General features: G+C 53.2%; 7 protein-coding genes across 7 annotated transcripts; 3 read left to right on the forward strand and 4 right to left on the reverse strand.

The window, feature by feature from the left end:
• Positions 1–332: 332 nt before the first annotated feature.
• Positions 333–2,157, reverse strand: P170DRAFT_488454 (RCC1 domain-containing protein; the record flags this gene model as incomplete). Its single annotated transcript, XM_024853968.1, has 3 exons — positions 333–1,390; positions 1,444–1,890; positions 1,921–2,157. The coding sequence occupies 3 exons, from the start codon at positions 2,155–2,157 to the stop codon at positions 548–550; spliced, it is 1,527 nt and encodes a 508-aa protein (XP_024707318.1). The 3' UTR covers positions 333–547.
• A 1,742-nt stretch (positions 2,158–3,899) lies between these two features.
• On the forward strand, positions 3,900–5,356 carry P170DRAFT_471930 (monocarboxylate permease; the record flags this gene model as incomplete). Its single annotated transcript, XM_024852887.1, has 3 exons — positions 3,900–4,224; positions 4,286–4,378; positions 4,428–5,356. 3 exons carry the CDS (start codon positions 3,900–3,902, stop codon positions 5,354–5,356), a joined length of 1,347 nt encoding a protein of 448 aa, XP_024707319.1.
• Positions 5,357–5,581: 225 nt separating this feature from the next.
• On the forward strand, positions 5,582–7,580 carry P170DRAFT_471931 (uncharacterized protein; the record flags this gene model as incomplete). Its single annotated transcript, XM_024852888.1, has 5 exons — positions 5,582–5,766; positions 5,819–6,212; positions 6,312–6,655; positions 6,712–7,038; positions 7,085–7,580. The coding sequence occupies 5 exons, from the start codon at positions 5,582–5,584 to the stop codon at positions 7,578–7,580; spliced, it is 1,746 nt and encodes a 581-aa protein (XP_024707320.1).
• Positions 7,581–7,633: 53 nt separating this feature from the next.
• Positions 7,634–9,388, reverse strand: P170DRAFT_401833 (arylsulfatase; the record flags this gene model as incomplete). The annotated part of the gene is made up of 2 exons (XM_024846391.1): positions 7,634–8,972; positions 9,045–9,388. 2 exons carry the CDS (start codon positions 9,386–9,388, stop codon positions 7,634–7,636), a joined length of 1,683 nt encoding a protein of 560 aa, XP_024707321.1.
• Positions 9,389–9,774: 386 nt separating this feature from the next.
• Positions 9,775–11,471, forward strand: P170DRAFT_401834 (general substrate transporter; the record flags this gene model as incomplete). Its single annotated transcript, XM_024846392.1, has 4 exons — positions 9,775–10,266; positions 10,332–10,466; positions 10,525–10,907; positions 11,018–11,471. 4 exons carry the CDS (start codon positions 9,775–9,777, stop codon positions 11,469–11,471), a joined length of 1,464 nt encoding a protein of 487 aa, XP_024707322.1.
• A 55-nt stretch (positions 11,472–11,526) lies between these two features.
• P170DRAFT_401838 (anaphase promoting complex subunit CDC16) lies at positions 11,527–14,349 on the reverse strand. The gene is made up of 2 exons (XM_024846393.1): positions 14,012–14,349; positions 11,527–13,950 (listed from the first exon to the last, which is right to left on the reverse strand). Exons 1-2 carry the CDS (start codon positions 14,106–14,108, stop codon positions 11,726–11,728), a joined length of 2,322 nt encoding a protein of 773 aa, XP_024707323.1. The 5' UTR covers positions 14,109–14,349; the 3' UTR covers positions 11,527–11,725.
• A 167-nt stretch (positions 14,350–14,516) lies between these two features.
• P170DRAFT_433902 (NAD(P)-binding protein) lies at positions 14,517–15,457 on the reverse strand. The gene has a single exon (XM_024848602.1). It carries the CDS (start codon positions 15,424–15,426, stop codon positions 14,602–14,604), a length of 825 nt encoding a protein of 274 aa, XP_024707324.1. The 5' UTR covers positions 15,427–15,457; the 3' UTR covers positions 14,517–14,601.
• Between the last annotated feature and the right edge of the window lie 123 nt (positions 15,458–15,580).

Here is a 15,580-nt window from a genome sequence, read left to right on the forward strand (position 1 = left end):
TCGACATTATCATCGGTCAGTCGAAGAGGAAGTTCGGGAAGTGCCGTGACTCGCCGTAGAAGAACGGTGGAGAAGACTGGATCCAGAACCAAATAAGCTTAACTACGGAGCTTGACAGCCGCCGCTGGTATTCTCGAGTCTACTCCGTTGGTACATACAATGTCCACTGCTGTATGTGCAACTTTTCTCCTTTTCCGATTCTACTCAAAACATTGAGATGTGTACAAGAAAGAAAAAAACAAAAACAACGAACCCGTGCGCCCGCCGAATATGTACTCTGACAAAAAAATAGAATATAAAAAATACAAGAATATAAAATAAAAAAAGACAAGCAAAGAAAGAAAAAAGAAAGAAAAAAGAAAGGAAAAAGAAAGGAAAAAGAAAGGAAAAAGAAAAAAGAAAAAGAAAAAAAAGACAAAAAAAACAAAACAAACGCGGTGCAGTACAACAACGCCGACCAACCCGACCTCATCCCCATTCACATGTTCGCTGGTATCCCGTTGGTCGGGCTTCAGCCCGTATCTTCGTTTGCTCATAAATTTCCAGCCTACTGGCTGGCGTGCTCCCCGACGATGACGCTGAATTGGCCTCCCGCGGAGGCAGATACCAGCTTCTTGCCGGTAATGTGCTTACCGTCAAGAAGGGTGGGTAGAATGATCTCGTCGGTGGAGGATGGCTTTCCGGCCTGGCACTGGGCATTGAAGCCCCACGAGTAGGCGTTTCCGTCCGCGGAAATCGCAAAAGAATGATCAGTGCCAGCGGTCGCGTAGACGATGTTGTTCAGAGTAGGAATGGCGTGGGGCTGCGCCGAAATACGTGGTCTATCGCGAGAGTCAAAGATGATTTCGTCCTCCGAGAGGATTTGGGGGTCATATCCGAGGGCCTTATTCTCGATACGACCCCAGGTCAAACACTGGCCGTTCTGGTCGACCGTGATGCTGTGGTCTTTGCCACCGTGGATCTGGACGAGCTTGGGCTTCTTGGCGATGCTCTTGATGCGGGTGGGGTAGTTGATGATAGCGTCGTTTTCGCCGGCGTTGTCCGCGATGCCAATCTGGCCGAAGTTGTTGGAGCCCCAGCCGTACACGGCGCCGGTTCTCTGGATGGCGAAGGAGTGGTACATACCGGCACCGATGTCGACGATGTTACCAGGCAGAGCGCACTGGTCAGGAAGAAGGGGGTGCACGTCACGCGAACGACAGGTTCGGCGACGTCCGAGCTGCTGCTGTTCATTGCAGCCCCATCCGTAGACAGAACCCGCTGAAGTCAAGGCCAACATATGCTGCGCTCCTGCGGCCAGCTTGGTGACATTGTTCAGACCGGGAATAAGAAGTGGGGTGATCTGCTTGAACTTGTTGTTGGGTGAAAAACCGATGTCTCCGTTGTTGTTCTGTATTCTCAGTTAGTACAATTCAAGCATTTTACTGGAGGTGCGAGACATACTCTGAAGGTACCCCATCCATAGACCAAGCCGGTGGTGGTGAGGGCAAAGGTGGCACTGTCGGTCGCAGAAAGCTGCGCAAAGGTAGTTCCCTTGGGAAAGAGAGAAGGGTCAATGGCCATGGGGGTAGCTTCTTTCAGGTTCAGAGTGAGATCGTCATCGCTATCGCTGTCACTGTTGCTGTCTTTCTCGTTCTTCGCGTCAATCATCATCTCATCTTTGACAGGATCTTCCTTGGTGTCTCTGCCCAAGGTGGCATCGTCGTTCACTCCCCAGGTCAAGATCTTGTTGTCATGAGTCAGTGCAGCCGAGTGGATACCTCCCACAGCCAGCTGAACGACACCCACGGTCTCGGCCGCAAGGTTGGCGTTCAGGATAGGACGGGCAAACTCGGACTTGCGCCACAGGTTACCAAGGCCAAGTTCACCGTAGCAGTTGGTTCCACAGACCTAAACATCGACCTTCTTGGTAGGCACGACGTTGAAAATAGTTGAAGTCGCTGTCCCCACGTTAGTCAGACGCCTCACTTGAGCAAAAGCCGATGAGATCATACCTTTCTGGCGCTTCGGGCCCCTTGCAGGGGTTTCAGAGGCTGGCGCCGCTCCCGCTGCAGCTTTTCTCTTCCGACCAATGGTGGAGGCCTTGGTGGAGGGCTGGGGGGCTGGCTGGACGCTGGGGGCGCGTTTCTTGCGCAGCGAGGCGCGTTTAGCAGGCATGATGATGTAGGATGAAATTTTGATAGGAAAAGGGTTGTTTGGGTATGGGTTTGAGATATGAAAGAGGTGGTTTGACCAAAACAAAGAAGATTTTCGGTTGTGTAAAGGCTTTGTTGTGGGTTTGGATGGAAGTAAGCAGGGAAGAAAGTGGGTGGTTGTTTTGGTGGGGGAGGAAGACAACCAGAAAGAAAGTGAGCCAGTAGGAGAAAGAGCCAGCCACGCCAATCGGTCCAGTCATCACATGACAAAAGCAACAAAAACAACAACAGGTTTTACACCATTCAGTGAATGATAGAGGAACTTCACTGGTATACACAGCTTTCCCTTCCCCTCCAGTGGTTCAGTGGTCAGTCTAACGGAGATGTCCACAAAGCGGGTGATCTACAGTGAATTGCCGATCTTCCAGCCTTGCCGAAGGGATTCCCCATTGGAATCCACAGTCTGTCCTCTTTGCTTTTTGGCCTAGAGTTCGCCTGGAATTGAATGGAGGACTGATCTAGAATTCAGTAGTTTTGGTTCAGTACTAAGAGCGCCAATAAAAGATGCTCACACAACAAACAATGACCAATCATGTCTTAAAAAACATTCCTACAAATATATCTGCAGGTTTGGCCAAACCAATAATATTACGAACCAATATATGTATCTGTTTGACACAGAGTATGACTCAGAATAAACCATGTAGATTGCATCTGACCTACCGAGAGAGCCGGACCTGACATAGCTATAGCGGCATGAATACCAATCTTCCAACGCAGTTTGTACAAGTAGAAGCACTGCTATCCTCACCTACCAAATGCTTAACTTATCTAATCATTCCATTCCACCTTTTGTACGAAGACTTGGCGAAGCTCTCCGAGTAAGTCGCATGATCTCAAACTGCTCCTTGCGCACCAGACCATTCCCCATGCTATTACATGGCCCTTGACCCACAAAAGCATTGAACATTACAGGGAATTATTGTAGAAGGGCTTTTACTGACATTCAGCCTTCAACAGCGCTCTCATGGCGGAGACTATTCGATTATCCGCTAATAGATGCCCCTGCAGAAATTTCCCTGTGCTTCCTACTTTAGAAACACCGCAGAATATCGGGCCAGACAAAAGGAGAACGGAAAATAAAGAGGGGAACCAGTATACAACTGCATCCTTCGGGAAGGCTCGCGGAATATTGGAAAGGGAAAAAGCAAGGCTGTGATATCTGCGGTTGGGCCTGGTAAGAAGTTGGTTGAAATAAGCATCCCCTACATTTCTCCCTCTATTGCTTTTTTTCTTATCTTGATTTGTTTTAAAATACGTCTGTCAATATATTTGGTTTTCTTTTTTTCTGCTTCGAATGTGATACTGTAATGTGATATCGTCAATGATCGACGTGCATCGATTGCCATGAGTAATATCTTGCCGCAACGTAGGTGTAGAGCAACTGCGTTCGAGTGATCCGAGGACTCGTAACGCTCGACTCCATAAATTCTTGTAGATTTGAAACAGGGCTGCGTAATATAGGAGAGCTGGAATGTAGGTAAGTACGTCAAGTCGGTCAGATCGGCGCAAGGGATGCCGGCATTCAATTGACGAAGTAAACAGGAATAGCTTAGTGATCGACCTGGAACTATTGCCCATCCTCCCGGGTCCATTCTCAATTCTCTTCCCAGGGAATTCCATCATAAATCCCCCTGCCCTGGGCGCCCATTGAGATCACCTTCTCGCCCATCTTTTGTTTCAGGTTTCTCTCCATAAATCTCCATGCATTCGACCGACGGCCCTCAGGTGACGGTCTCAACAGTGCCAGGGGCCGCGCGAGATCCGGACCAGTATGACCTTGGAGAAATTGATGCGACAGTGGAATGTGCTGAAGATTCATCGGAGTATCCCGATGGAGGACGACAAGCATGGCTGGTGGTGTTTGGTGTGTGGTGTGCGCTGTTTCCGACCTTCGCCATGATGAACATCACCGGGATTCTGCAGAAGTGGCTAGAAGAAAACCAACTGAAGGATTATTCCACGGCAAAAGTATCATGGATCTTTAGCTTATACGACTGTCTGTTCTGGCTCGGCGGCATTCAGGTAGGTGCGGATGCCATTCAATTTGGTAGAGCTATACTCGCAATTCATCTAATGATCACCGATAGGACCCATTTTTGACTCATACGGGCTGAAGTATACGTTTGTCCCTGGATGCGTCGGCCTGTCAGCATCGATAATGGCATTGAGTGTTTCGGAAGGTACTAATCAGCCTGCCCAATATTCGTCAAGTATACTGACAAAAGTAAGAGTATTACCAATTTATACTCGGCTTCAGTATCCTGGGTGGCCTTTCTTCCTCGGCCATCCTGACTCCAAGCCTAGGATCAATCAACAACTGGTTTCTCAAGCGCCGAGGATTGGCCACGGGTATTGCAACCACCTCCGGTGGTATCGCGACCATCATGTTTTCTGCGTTGATGGGCGGACTGATGGAGAAGATCGGGTTTCCATGGATGATCCGAATTCTGGGATTTATCTCGATTGGGCTTTTTGCGGCCGGCCTGATGCTTGTTCGGACGCGACTTCCGCCCAATAAGTCGGCCGGCAGCTCCGTGGATTTGCGATGTCTTCGGGAGCCAGTATTCACCGTCGCCTCCGTCGCGGTCTGCTTTGCGGAGATCGGCATGATGGTGGTGATCAATTACCTCCCTTCGTACGCTTCCTCCCATGGAGTGACCGAGTCATTATCGTACAACCTCATGTCGATCTTCAGCGCCACGCTCATCTTCGGTCGAATCATCCCGGGGCTTGTAGCCGACTACTGGGGACGCTACAATGTCATGATCATCACCGGCAGTGTGAGCATGCTATTAGTACTTGCGCTATGGATGAAAGCAGGGGAGGATACGGCGGCGATTCTGACCTTTGCTGCGTTATTTGGGTTCTGGAGCAGCCCGGCCGTCGGACTGTCGCCGGTCTGTATATCGCAGATTTCGCGAACCGAGGATTATGGAAAACGGTACGGGACGACAACGGCGATTTTCGGCCTAGCAATCTTGGTGGCGATCCCGGTGGCAGGAGAGATTCTGGGGTCGCAGAACCCCGGACTCTCTGAAAATGAGACCAATTATAGTGGTCTCGTCATTTTTTGCGGAGCGGCGTACGCCACATCGACTGTCCTGTTGATCGTGACTAAAGTCATCAGCGTGGGTTGGAGTGTCACTCGAGTATTCTGAGGGGAGTCAAACTGTGAAAGCATATGGATAGATTATAGATTGATGCTAGAGTAGAAGTAGGAGTATATAGTGGTGGCAGAAAATAAATGAAAGTGGAGTGGTCACGCCTTTTCCCCACAAGATGGCATCTTCCACTCGCGGAGTCCTTCCTTTCCTTTCTTTTCCTTCCCTCTTGTCTTCGATCTCACACTTCCCCCTCATTTATCTCCCCGATACTCCCCGATCATGGTCAAACGGAGTCTTCTAGACCACTCCAATTCCAGGCATTCCAAACGATCTCGCGGGACAACTGCTTGTCATGCCTGTCGAGCACGCAAGACGAGATGTGACAATGCCCGGCCAGTCTGCGGATTCTGTGTTGAGCGCCAGGCCCACTGTGTATATCCCGATACGCTTCCAGCACATCCTGAGTAAGTTGTGTCTGATTTTTTGACTGTGGGGCGCATCTTATAGTTCTGTCAGGATTGATCCGACGAGTAAGGAAATTTTGCAACAATTGAGCCACATCACGACTCTACTGGAGAAGAACACTCAGTATGGTCATTCCGACGCGGATTCCAGGTCGTTTCTAGCGGATATCGCGCCGAACGAGATGCCCGAATATTCTCAATTGTTCTTCTGTGCGCCGGAAGCGATCCTGAAATGGCCGGTTTTCAAGGGGATTGTGACGGAGGCTGACTCCTCCATCCACTCTATCTTGCTTGAATCGCAGGAGAAAAACAACAAAAGGGATTTAGAAAGCCACTTCGACTGCTTGGATGGAGATTTTGTCGGACCATGCATCGCGTTCCTGTCTTCAGCCAATCGCCGGAATCCAATCGTTGACGCCGAAGATCTCAAACGATTTGCGCATCAGGTAACAAAAGGCGGACCTGGTTGGGATGCACCATCATGTCTTGTGGTTAGTTATCTCCATGACATCGTATCTGACATATTAATAAATTCAAGTCTTCAGTTACTGGCCTGCGCTTTGTCCCACCTGAGTATCCCTTCTCAAAACAAGTTTATCTTAGATGAGCCGGACGCGTGTCCGCCACCCGAGAAGCATGTGGCCGAAGCTTATTTTAATGAGGCCAAGAAGCGGCTTGGAATGCTGCATACTTCCCTGGTTGACATCCAATGCCTCTTTCTGGCGTCTATATATGAGAAACACGCCATTCGGCCGTTACAGGCCTGGTTCTGTATCCAACAGGCGTCGTCCCGCTTGAAAGTCCGTTTATCTTCAAGACAAGCCTCGTTGGACAGTGTCGACCGGCATCTGGAGCAGAGACTATACTGGTCATTGATTAGAGCCGAAAGGTATCCATATCTACTCGGCTTGTAGATTGCTTAGCTGACTTACTCTGGCACACAAGGGAATTCCAACTGGAGGTCCCGTTAGGATCATCCGGCCTCGAAGACTGCAGATATCCAGACCCATTTCCCATGCCTCCTTTCAATCAATCTACACCCGCAGCGAGTTCATCTACCATCGATGAAGCTGGACAGGGTGAAGCTTCCGACATATCAGCAAAGATCGAGGAAGAAAGAGGCTGGTTTTTCTATCTCGCGGAAATATCATTTCGACGGATATTTGACAGCATTGTCGTCTTGCTTTACCAGGGTGGCCCTCGGAGGTGGCCATCGAACTTCACCCGGTTAGTGCGACAATGCAAGGATAGCGACGAGCAGATATCGCTGTGGTGAGTTGGATTCCTCAAAGCCCTTGAAACCTGTTAATTCAGCCAGGTTTGCCCACCTTCCACCGCCTATTCGGCCTACCTCGCCGCCAACAAACGACTTGTCTTTCTTTCTACATGGCCGATATCTTTCATCGCGGGAGAAAATTTGCCGACCGTTGGTCTACGTTATCCTCCATCACCCGAGTCTATTGGACGCCAAATCAAGTGAAGAAGTACAGGAGATGTTGTCTCTAGCCCAACAAGGTATTGACTTTTGCGCCGTTTTGATCCCTCATTATTCTGCTCACTTCCGGCACGGAGGAACCTGGTTTATCCTACGCGCCTCGTTTAAAGCGGCCCTTCTGATCCTGGTTGTCGTGGTTGGGCGTTTTGGGGATGGAGCAGCTCCGGCGCTATATTTGCAGCCTCCGGATGATTGGATTGGCCTGGTCAAACTGTCACTGAAAACGTTGCGGAAGTGGGAGGACGAATCAAAAGATGTAGAGAGAATGAGAATCATCCTCGAGGGAATTCTGGATCGTGTCTCTCGAATCACAACATAATGGCTTTATATTCGAATCTCACTTCTCGTCTGCTCTACGGCTACGAAATGTCCTCAGCATTTCGTAATCGGAAACTCCTGGCCAGGATCAAACATCCCAGTCTCCGCATAATAGACCTCCCAGTGCTCAATCAACCTCTGCAGGATCTCCGGTTCCGTCTCCGTGCAGTCCTCCAGCTCTCCAGGATCCCGTTCCACATTGTACAATTCCCATCGGTCCTTGCCGCGCGGGGGAGCCATATACAATGCCTTCCACGCCCCTTGGCGAATGGCACGCAGTCCAAACAGCTCCCAGCCCGTGATATAACCTTCGCCTTCTTCGCCCTCATGGAAGTCGGCCTTCTCACCTGACAGATGCGGAACCCACGAGGAGCCTCGCACAGGAACCACTTCCCTCCCTCGAAACGACGCCCCCGGTAAATTCACACCTGCCAGTTCCAACATCGTTGGGAAGATATCCATGACCGTGGCAAACGAGTTCGTCTGCTTCCCTACCCCTGCCTCAGATCCAGACTTTGTTCCAAACAATGGCGGATGCCGCACCACACATGGACACCGTATGCCGCCTTCCGTAATCCACGTCTTGAAACCTCTCGAGGGCGCCATCGCCGCGCTTGCCCATCCCGGTCCGTACCAGACAAAAGAGTCCGCGTTTCCCATGTTGGGGAGTGAATTGTCGTAATACTTGTCGATTATGGAAGCTAGGGTTCCCGAGGGGCCCATGACTGGCAGAGCTTCTAGCATTGCGCCCTCGGCACCATTGTCGGACATGAAGAGCACGAATGTATTGTCAAGCTCGTTCGTCGATGCTAGGTGGTCGATGACACGCTGAATGTTCATGTCAATCAGGTCCACCATTGCAGCGAAGATCTCCATTTTGCGTGACGACGAGGCCCGCTCGCTCGCACTGAGTGACTCCCACTCCTGATTCAGCTCCTGGGGCTGGGCGTCTAGGACACTTTTATCCACACGACCCAGTCGGACCAGTTCCTGCAGTCTTTGTCGTCGAAGAGCACCCGGTCCGGCATCATACTTGCCGCGATACTTGTCGATGATGTCGCGTGGTGCCTGCAAGGGCCAATGGGGTGCCGTGAAAGGCGGGTAGGCGAAAAAAGGCCTGTGGTCGCTCTCGTCACGTCCTCGGAGCGAGTCTAATAGGCGGTCTGTGAAGGTGGTGGTTGAGTAGAACGGCTCGGGCAGGTCGGTGGTCCGATCGATGAAGGCGTCGTCTTGCATCCAGAAATCGCGCGACTGCATGGGCGCGAGGATGCCGTCGGCTGCGTGCTCGAGTTGTGGCTCGTAGTTGAAGTGGTTGCCGCATCCTGGCAAGAAGGAGAGATTTTTCTCGAAGCCACGGGCGCTGGGAGAAGTGTCTTGGGAGAGACCGAGATGCCTGCATGCATGGTATAAATACATCAGCCTCGCAGACACTAGCTAGCGAAGATTTAATTAAGAGCAGACAGACCACTTTCCCGACATCGTCGTGAAATATCCCCCGTCCTGCAATACTTCCGACAGTGCGGCCACGCGGAAATTCAAGTATCCTTCATACCCCGGGCGATTCTGATAGATGCGCGAGTTCCCCATATGTTCTGCCATCTGGCCCAGCCCGGCAATGTGATTGTCTGTGCCGGAGAACAGCATCGACCGGGTAGGCGAGCAAGCCGACGCTGTGTGGAAATTGGTGAGACAAGTCCCTGTCTTTGCGAGGAAATCAAGGGCTGGAGTGTCGATTTCCGAGCCGAAGGGGCCAATGTCGCTGTATCCGAGGTCGTCAGCGACGATGATCAGGAAGTTAGGACGGGTCATTTTGCACAGGGAATAATATGCGATGATTTTAAGGAATTGCGCAATGGTACCTTCTTTGCGCCGGGGTTGCTTGGTATTTAAGATGAAGGTGGAGGATCGTCGCGATGTACTGTGGATGCATCGGGGAGAGAAGTGGTTGCTCCCCGATGGTTGGATTGCGCCATCCGCACCTAAAGTGAGTACACTACGACTTGGATTGATACCTCCAGCTACTAGACGGTAGTAACTGACATTGGCGAAGGCTCAGAAATAATCACAGCTCGACAGGATGGCTCTGGACTATAAATGCAATGCAGCCCAACGCTCAGACATCCTCCTCGACTCGCTTTTCCTAAGCAACGCCATAGTTCCACATGTCTTCTTGAACCATCCCAGAGAACTATACCATGGTGATCCAAAACAATCGCATCGTCTCCTCCTTCAACCCCCGTCTCCTCTTCTCCTGCTCCCTCATCGCCCTATCCCAAGTAAACTTCGGCATGGACCAAGGCGCCTTTAGCAACACGCAAGCAATGGGTGTCTTCACGCAGAAGTTTGGCGAGTACAATCCCGATACAGACGCCTACGCGCTCAATCCCACCTATCTCTCGCTGCTCAACAGCTTGCCGTACATAGGGTTCGCAGTGGGCCTGGCGTGTGGCGGGTTCGTCAGTCGACGATTCGGTCGTCGCATGAGCATGTTCGTCATGTGTCTCTGGGCACTGGTCGGCGCTACTATCCTCGTCACGGCGCAGAGCAAGGCGCAAATGCTGGCGGGTCGCATCGTGGCGTACGTTTACATCGGCATGGAGCTGGCCGTCGTTCCGGTCTTTCAGTCGGAGATTGTACCTGCGCAGGTGCGTGGGTTCGTCGTGGGAACGTATCAGGCTGGGCTGTTGGTTTGTTCTTCCTCTGTTCTTACAATGTCGTGAAAAAAGGTTGGCTAACAGCGATATGATAACAGGTCGGCCAGCTGCTCATGTCCATCATTTGTCGCGGAACAAGCGATCTCAAAGGCGACGCGTCCTGGAAGATCCCGTTAGGACTACTCTACATCATCCCCAGTATCGTAGCATGTTCGGTATGGTTCATGCCGGAGGTGAGCCCTACATCCCCGTCAAACCAGCCCCCCCAGGCAAACTAATCAAATAATCTAGTCCCCTCGCCTCCTCATGCTGAACTCCCAGCCCGAAAAAGCCCAACAAGCCCTCCAATCCCTTCGCCGAGGCCGCTTCTCCGCCGAGCAAATCGAGCACGAATTCCAGCAGCTGCAAAACGCCCTGGCCGCGACCAAAACACCCGAGAACGACTGGCAGATCAAGGAGATCTTTCAGGGCTGGAACCTGCAGCGCACGATGATCACGATCGGCACGAATGTCTTCATGCAGCTGACGGGGCAGAACTTCGTCAGCCACTACGGCCCCATCTTCATTCAGTCCTTGGGCGCCGTGAACCCGTTCAGCATGTCTTGTATCAACTCGGGAATTAATATCGTCGTGGTGCTGGTGACGATGGGGTTAGTGGATCGTGTGGGTAGAGTGTACGCTTACTTTCCCTCCCCTGCGCCTACTTTACAAAACAACATCCCAGACTAGACATCCTCCACCACTACCCATACCACAACTAATTAACCTCGACCCCAACCCACAGCCCCCTCATGCTCCTCGGCTCCCTCACCCAACTCACTTCCCGCCTCATAATGGGCAGCCTCGGCACCCTCTCCACGCCATCCGGAACCATCAAAGCCGTAATAACCGCAACCGTGACCGTCTTCGGCGCCGGCTACTCCCTGGGCTGGGCCCCTCTCTCGCACGTCGTCGCCGCCGAAACCCCGACCTCCCGACTGCGCGACGTCACCTACACGACGGGGACGCTGTTCAACGTCGTCATCCAGTTCGGGGTGTCGTTTGCCGTGCCGTATCTCCTGTACGAGCCGGCTCGGCTGGGGAGTAAAGTGGGGTTTATATTTGCGGGGTGTGCGCTTGGGGCGGTTTTGTTTACGTGGTTTTGTGTGCCGGAGGGGAGGGGAAGGACGTTGGAGGAGATGGATGAGTTGTGGGAGAGGGGGGTTAGGGTTAGGGATTTTAGGAGGAGGGATTTGTAGACTGGAGGAGAGGGAGAGTAGAAGGGGGAGTATATGCGAGGTCCCGAACTGCATTCCTAACCTACCAATGGAAGGTACTAGGATAAATCAACATGAATATGCGGTGTAAAGATGTTCATATCACGTCTCGAGCTAATCAATAATCGACGCCAGCCATGCTTTTCAAAAGAATGAACCTTCCAGATCCAGGGGTATCAGTCAGACATCCAAACGCCCTGCAGAGAACCCAACCCAACTCAAATCGCCCAATCACATCACGATCTCGCGTTACTTCGCACCGTGCGAGATCCGCGATGTCGTCCTGCTGCGCCGGCCGGGGTATCATCTAGATCGAGGTCGAATTCCGGACTCCGGCCGGGCCTTCGACTGTGTCCGTGTCCGTCGCGCGTGCGACCCATCGCCTGACGGAGGAGCCCGTCTGCCTCGTCGTCTAGCTCCATTTCAACTTTCTCCAGCGTTGCGGATTCGCCGGTCGCGGTATTGGTCTGCGAGTGCTCAACCTGAGGGACATCGTCGGTCCATTCCTCGGCGTAGGACTCCTCGGGGGGCGCCCGCCGCCGGGAGGATTTGCCTTTTCCTTTGTCTCGTGCGGCGCGCGCGGAACTTCGACTCGATCCAGACCGACCGCTTTCGGGCGTCGAGTCGTTGCCGTGGCCCTCTAGAGCCCAGATCTCGAGAGCACGAGAGAGGAGCGTGCCGGCGATCCCGGCGCCCCCGGCAGCGTCGCCGCCGCCGCTTGCGCCTAGAACGCGCACAGCTTCGTGGAGCGCCGTGACGGCCTCCATTGTCCGACCCAGCTCTAGGAGTACAAGACCGCGCGCGGTGTGGAGGGATCCGATAAGACCACGATCTTCGTAGCCCCCAACCCCCGAGGCCGAAACGCCAGACGCATGTCCACCGCTGCCTCCCAGGAACGGACTGTATCCGATGCTGGCGCCGGCGGCGCCAATCCGGAGACATTCGTCAAACTCGCTCAAAGACTCCGCAAACCGACCAATCCGACGTAATGCATGGCCCATGTTGGCCCGCGTAGCCACCCATGCACCTGGCTCGCAGTGAAGCGACCCGGCCAGGGCGAGGGCCTGTCGGAAAAGCTCCACGGCGCCTTCCAATTGATTTTGATGGTATAGAACAACGCCAAGCTCGTTGAGAACCAAAGGGTCACCGCCCAAGGAGTGTCCCTCGGGTGACGGCAGGGCGGGGATCGTGGTGACAGAGCCGGATGCGGCCCCGGTCGACATGGCGTAGGCAGCAGACAGATATTCGTGAGCAAGCGACATGTTGTTCAGCGCCAAATGCTGCATGCCAAGGAAGAGCTGTGGCAGGTGACTGCCCTGGAAGAGTCGGGCCGCCGTGCTGTATGCAGCGATGGCCTGATCATGCTCCCCCTCGGCAGCGAAGGTATGAGCAAATCCGATCCATGCAGGTGCGGAGTGCGGATCTAACAGCGACGCTTTCGAGAAGAACCGGCGTGCCTCAGCGACCTTGGAAACCGACAAGTAATAGACTCCGATGGCTAGGTAGGTGTAGGACTCTTCCGGAGCGTGGTCCGCCAGCGTGTGCGACAAGAGGAAGAGCGAGTTCGTAGCACCGGTTTCATATAGACACGCCAAATGCAATGGGTACACCGCCGGTGCGTGTCCCAGGTGGTTCTGGGCGGACAGATGGGGGGCGGTGGCCGTGGTCAGCGCCGTGGAAGATTGCGAGTTGGACAAAATCGAGGAGGTCAGCTCCAGAGCCTCTGCGAAACGGCATTGCGTGTATAGGGCCTCGGCCCGGGAAAGGAGAATATCGGGATTGTCGGCGAGGTTGTAATGTGTCGACAGAGTTTCCGTCGCGTCGGATAGAATCGAGGGAGACGAGTATTTCGACAATCGCGTCGTGTACAGCATCTTGGTGAAATGGGCCGCCTCCTGTGCAATTGACGCATCCGGGCAGCCAACCGAGTCAAAGTCCAGCGATTCCAAGAATTCCAGCTCCTCTGCCGGCGACATGAGCGAGTTTTTCATTAGTTGGTCGAAAGCCTCGAAGCATTGCACGTCGATGCGCACCGCGTCCTTGTAGCAGTCGCGGGCGCGGTCAAAGGCATTCTGCTTCGCAAAGCACAGCCCTCGCAGGTAGCACATGGCCGCCTCAAATCGAACATTGTTGTATTCGTCCCGTTCCCGATCCTCACTCGGGTCCATGTGCGACATCGCAGCGGCTTTCCCATTTCGCAGGTTGACACGGCTGCGCCCGTTCAGGTGTTGGATTTTGCGACGGCTGTTCTTACTGCGGAAGAGATGAGTCGGATTATGATCGCCGAGCACCGAGAGTGCTTGTTCGAAGTGATTCTGTTTGATGTAGCAATGCGCGGCCAGGTATCGGCAGGCGGCGCTGCGGGTGATCAGGTCTTTGCGGGTCAAAAGGGCCAAGGCTCGCGTGTAGTTGGTATTCGAAAAATGGACCTGGGCGAGCCAGAATGCATCGGAGTCACTGTCTATCGAGTGTTCATCGTTAGAATAGATCTGGCAGGGAACACGGCGAGAGAATGGTCTCACTGGTCAACGCAAAGACTTTGTCCCCGATGTAGACGGCCGAGTCGAACTGGCCTCGATTCAATGCGTCCTGCCGCCAGTTGCGCAGGAACCGATCCATTTTGCTCAATTGCGAGTGTACTTCAAGATGAACGAGGGGATTGAATGTAGGGAGTGTTGGCAGCCACGGTTTCGCAGAGGCATGAGGGAGGGGCGACGGAGGTGGCGCGGAATAAACAAACAAGGAGAGCGGCTCCTTTCCGACGGCGTTTGCGAGGGCGGACGCAGATGAGCTTCCTGATACGCAGTATGGACTGATAGGAATAATTCAGAAACCTCGGAGACTGCGACGTCCGAGGCGCAAGGAGGGACGAGGGAAGAAACGAGGAGGAAGAGAAGGCCGACGGTCTTCTTGGGCTGGAATTCCCGGCGCGTCGTGGCCCGTGCGTCTCCGCCTTTTTCTTTCTACTCTTCTCTTCTCTTCTACTTCTACTTCTACTTCTACTTCTACACTTCTCATCTCATCGCGTTCACATTATCTTTACATTCATCTTCAGTACTACATAACTAACACTGATTGCTCCAGATAAATACATCGCAAGCAGAAATTCCATCTAAGTCGAAGAAAGGCTCACATCCCGCCACTTCTCATCCGACGCTGCCAGACCCTGCGCCACCTGGCCAGCGTATTCCACGGCATCGGGACCGATCAGCAGACGCAAAGGAGGCTCCTCCAGCTCGACGATCTTCAAAATGATGGCCGCAACTCGACCAGGCAAGGACAGCTCAATGCCTGGCGATTTGCGTAGGAACTCGGCGAATGCCCCCACGGTACTCTGATAAGGCTCGCTGACCGGCGGAATCGCCATGGACGAGCCCGCCCAGTCCGTCTTGATACCACCCGGTTCCAGCACTGTGATCTTGACTCCGAAAGGCGCGACCTCCTGAGCCAGGGCCGTTGAGAAACCACCCACGGCCCATTTCGCAGACTGGTAGGCCGAGAGCCCGGGTGACGCGAGACGTCCACCCAGAGACGAGACCTGGAAGATATGCCCCGAGCCCTGCTGGCGGAGGATCGGCAGCACCGCCTTGGAGACGTACACGACCCCGAAGAAGTTGGCGTCGACTTGTGCGCGGAAATCGTTGATGTCGATATCTTCGACTGCGGTGGTGTTGGCGTATCCGGCATTGTTGATGACGATGTCGATCCGGCCGAACTTCTGGTGTCCAGCATGGACAGCTTGAATGACTTGCTCGTTGTTGGTCACGTCGAGGGCCAGCGGGAGGACTTTCTGGGGGCCGTATTTATCGACCAGATCGGTCAGTTGCTCGGGCTTGCGAGCCGTGGCAATGACGGAGTCTCCGGATTCGAGCGCCGCCTCGACTATAGAGCGTCCAAGGCCGCGAGAGCTTCCGGTGATAAACCAAACACGAGGCATTGTATGGTGGTAGCTGGGATAAACGAGTAGACAACTGTAGAGATGCAAGTTAGACAAGATCCGTAATTGCTGGTCGAGGGGCGCATTTATAGTGCAAGTAGCTATTGAGGTTACGAATTCCACCTCTTTGCCCAGCCGGAGATAACAGAGAAAG

The sequence above is a fragment of the Aspergillus steynii genome (assembly GCF_002849105.1).
Source record: "Aspergillus steynii IBT 23096 chromosome Unknown P170scaffold_2, whole genome shotgun sequence".
Lineage (NCBI taxonomy): Eukaryota > Fungi > Ascomycota > Eurotiomycetes > Eurotiales > Aspergillaceae > Aspergillus > Aspergillus steynii.

What these genes read in the sequence shown, in the direction of transcription:
- P170DRAFT_433902 (XM_024848602.1), bottom strand. Translation starts at nt 15,426, where the DNA reads ATGCCTCGTGTTTGGTTTATCACCGGAAGCTCTCGCGGCCTTGGACGC.
- P170DRAFT_401838 (XM_024846393.1), bottom strand. Translation starts at nt 14,108, where the DNA reads ATGGATCGGTTCCTGCGCAACTGGCGGCAGGACGCATTGAATCGAGGC. An exon ending in CAAAGTCTTTGCGTTGACCA is followed by an intron (nt 13,951 to 14,011) that starts GTGAGACCATTC and finishes AACACTCGATAG; the next exon opens with ACAGTGACTCCGATGCATTC.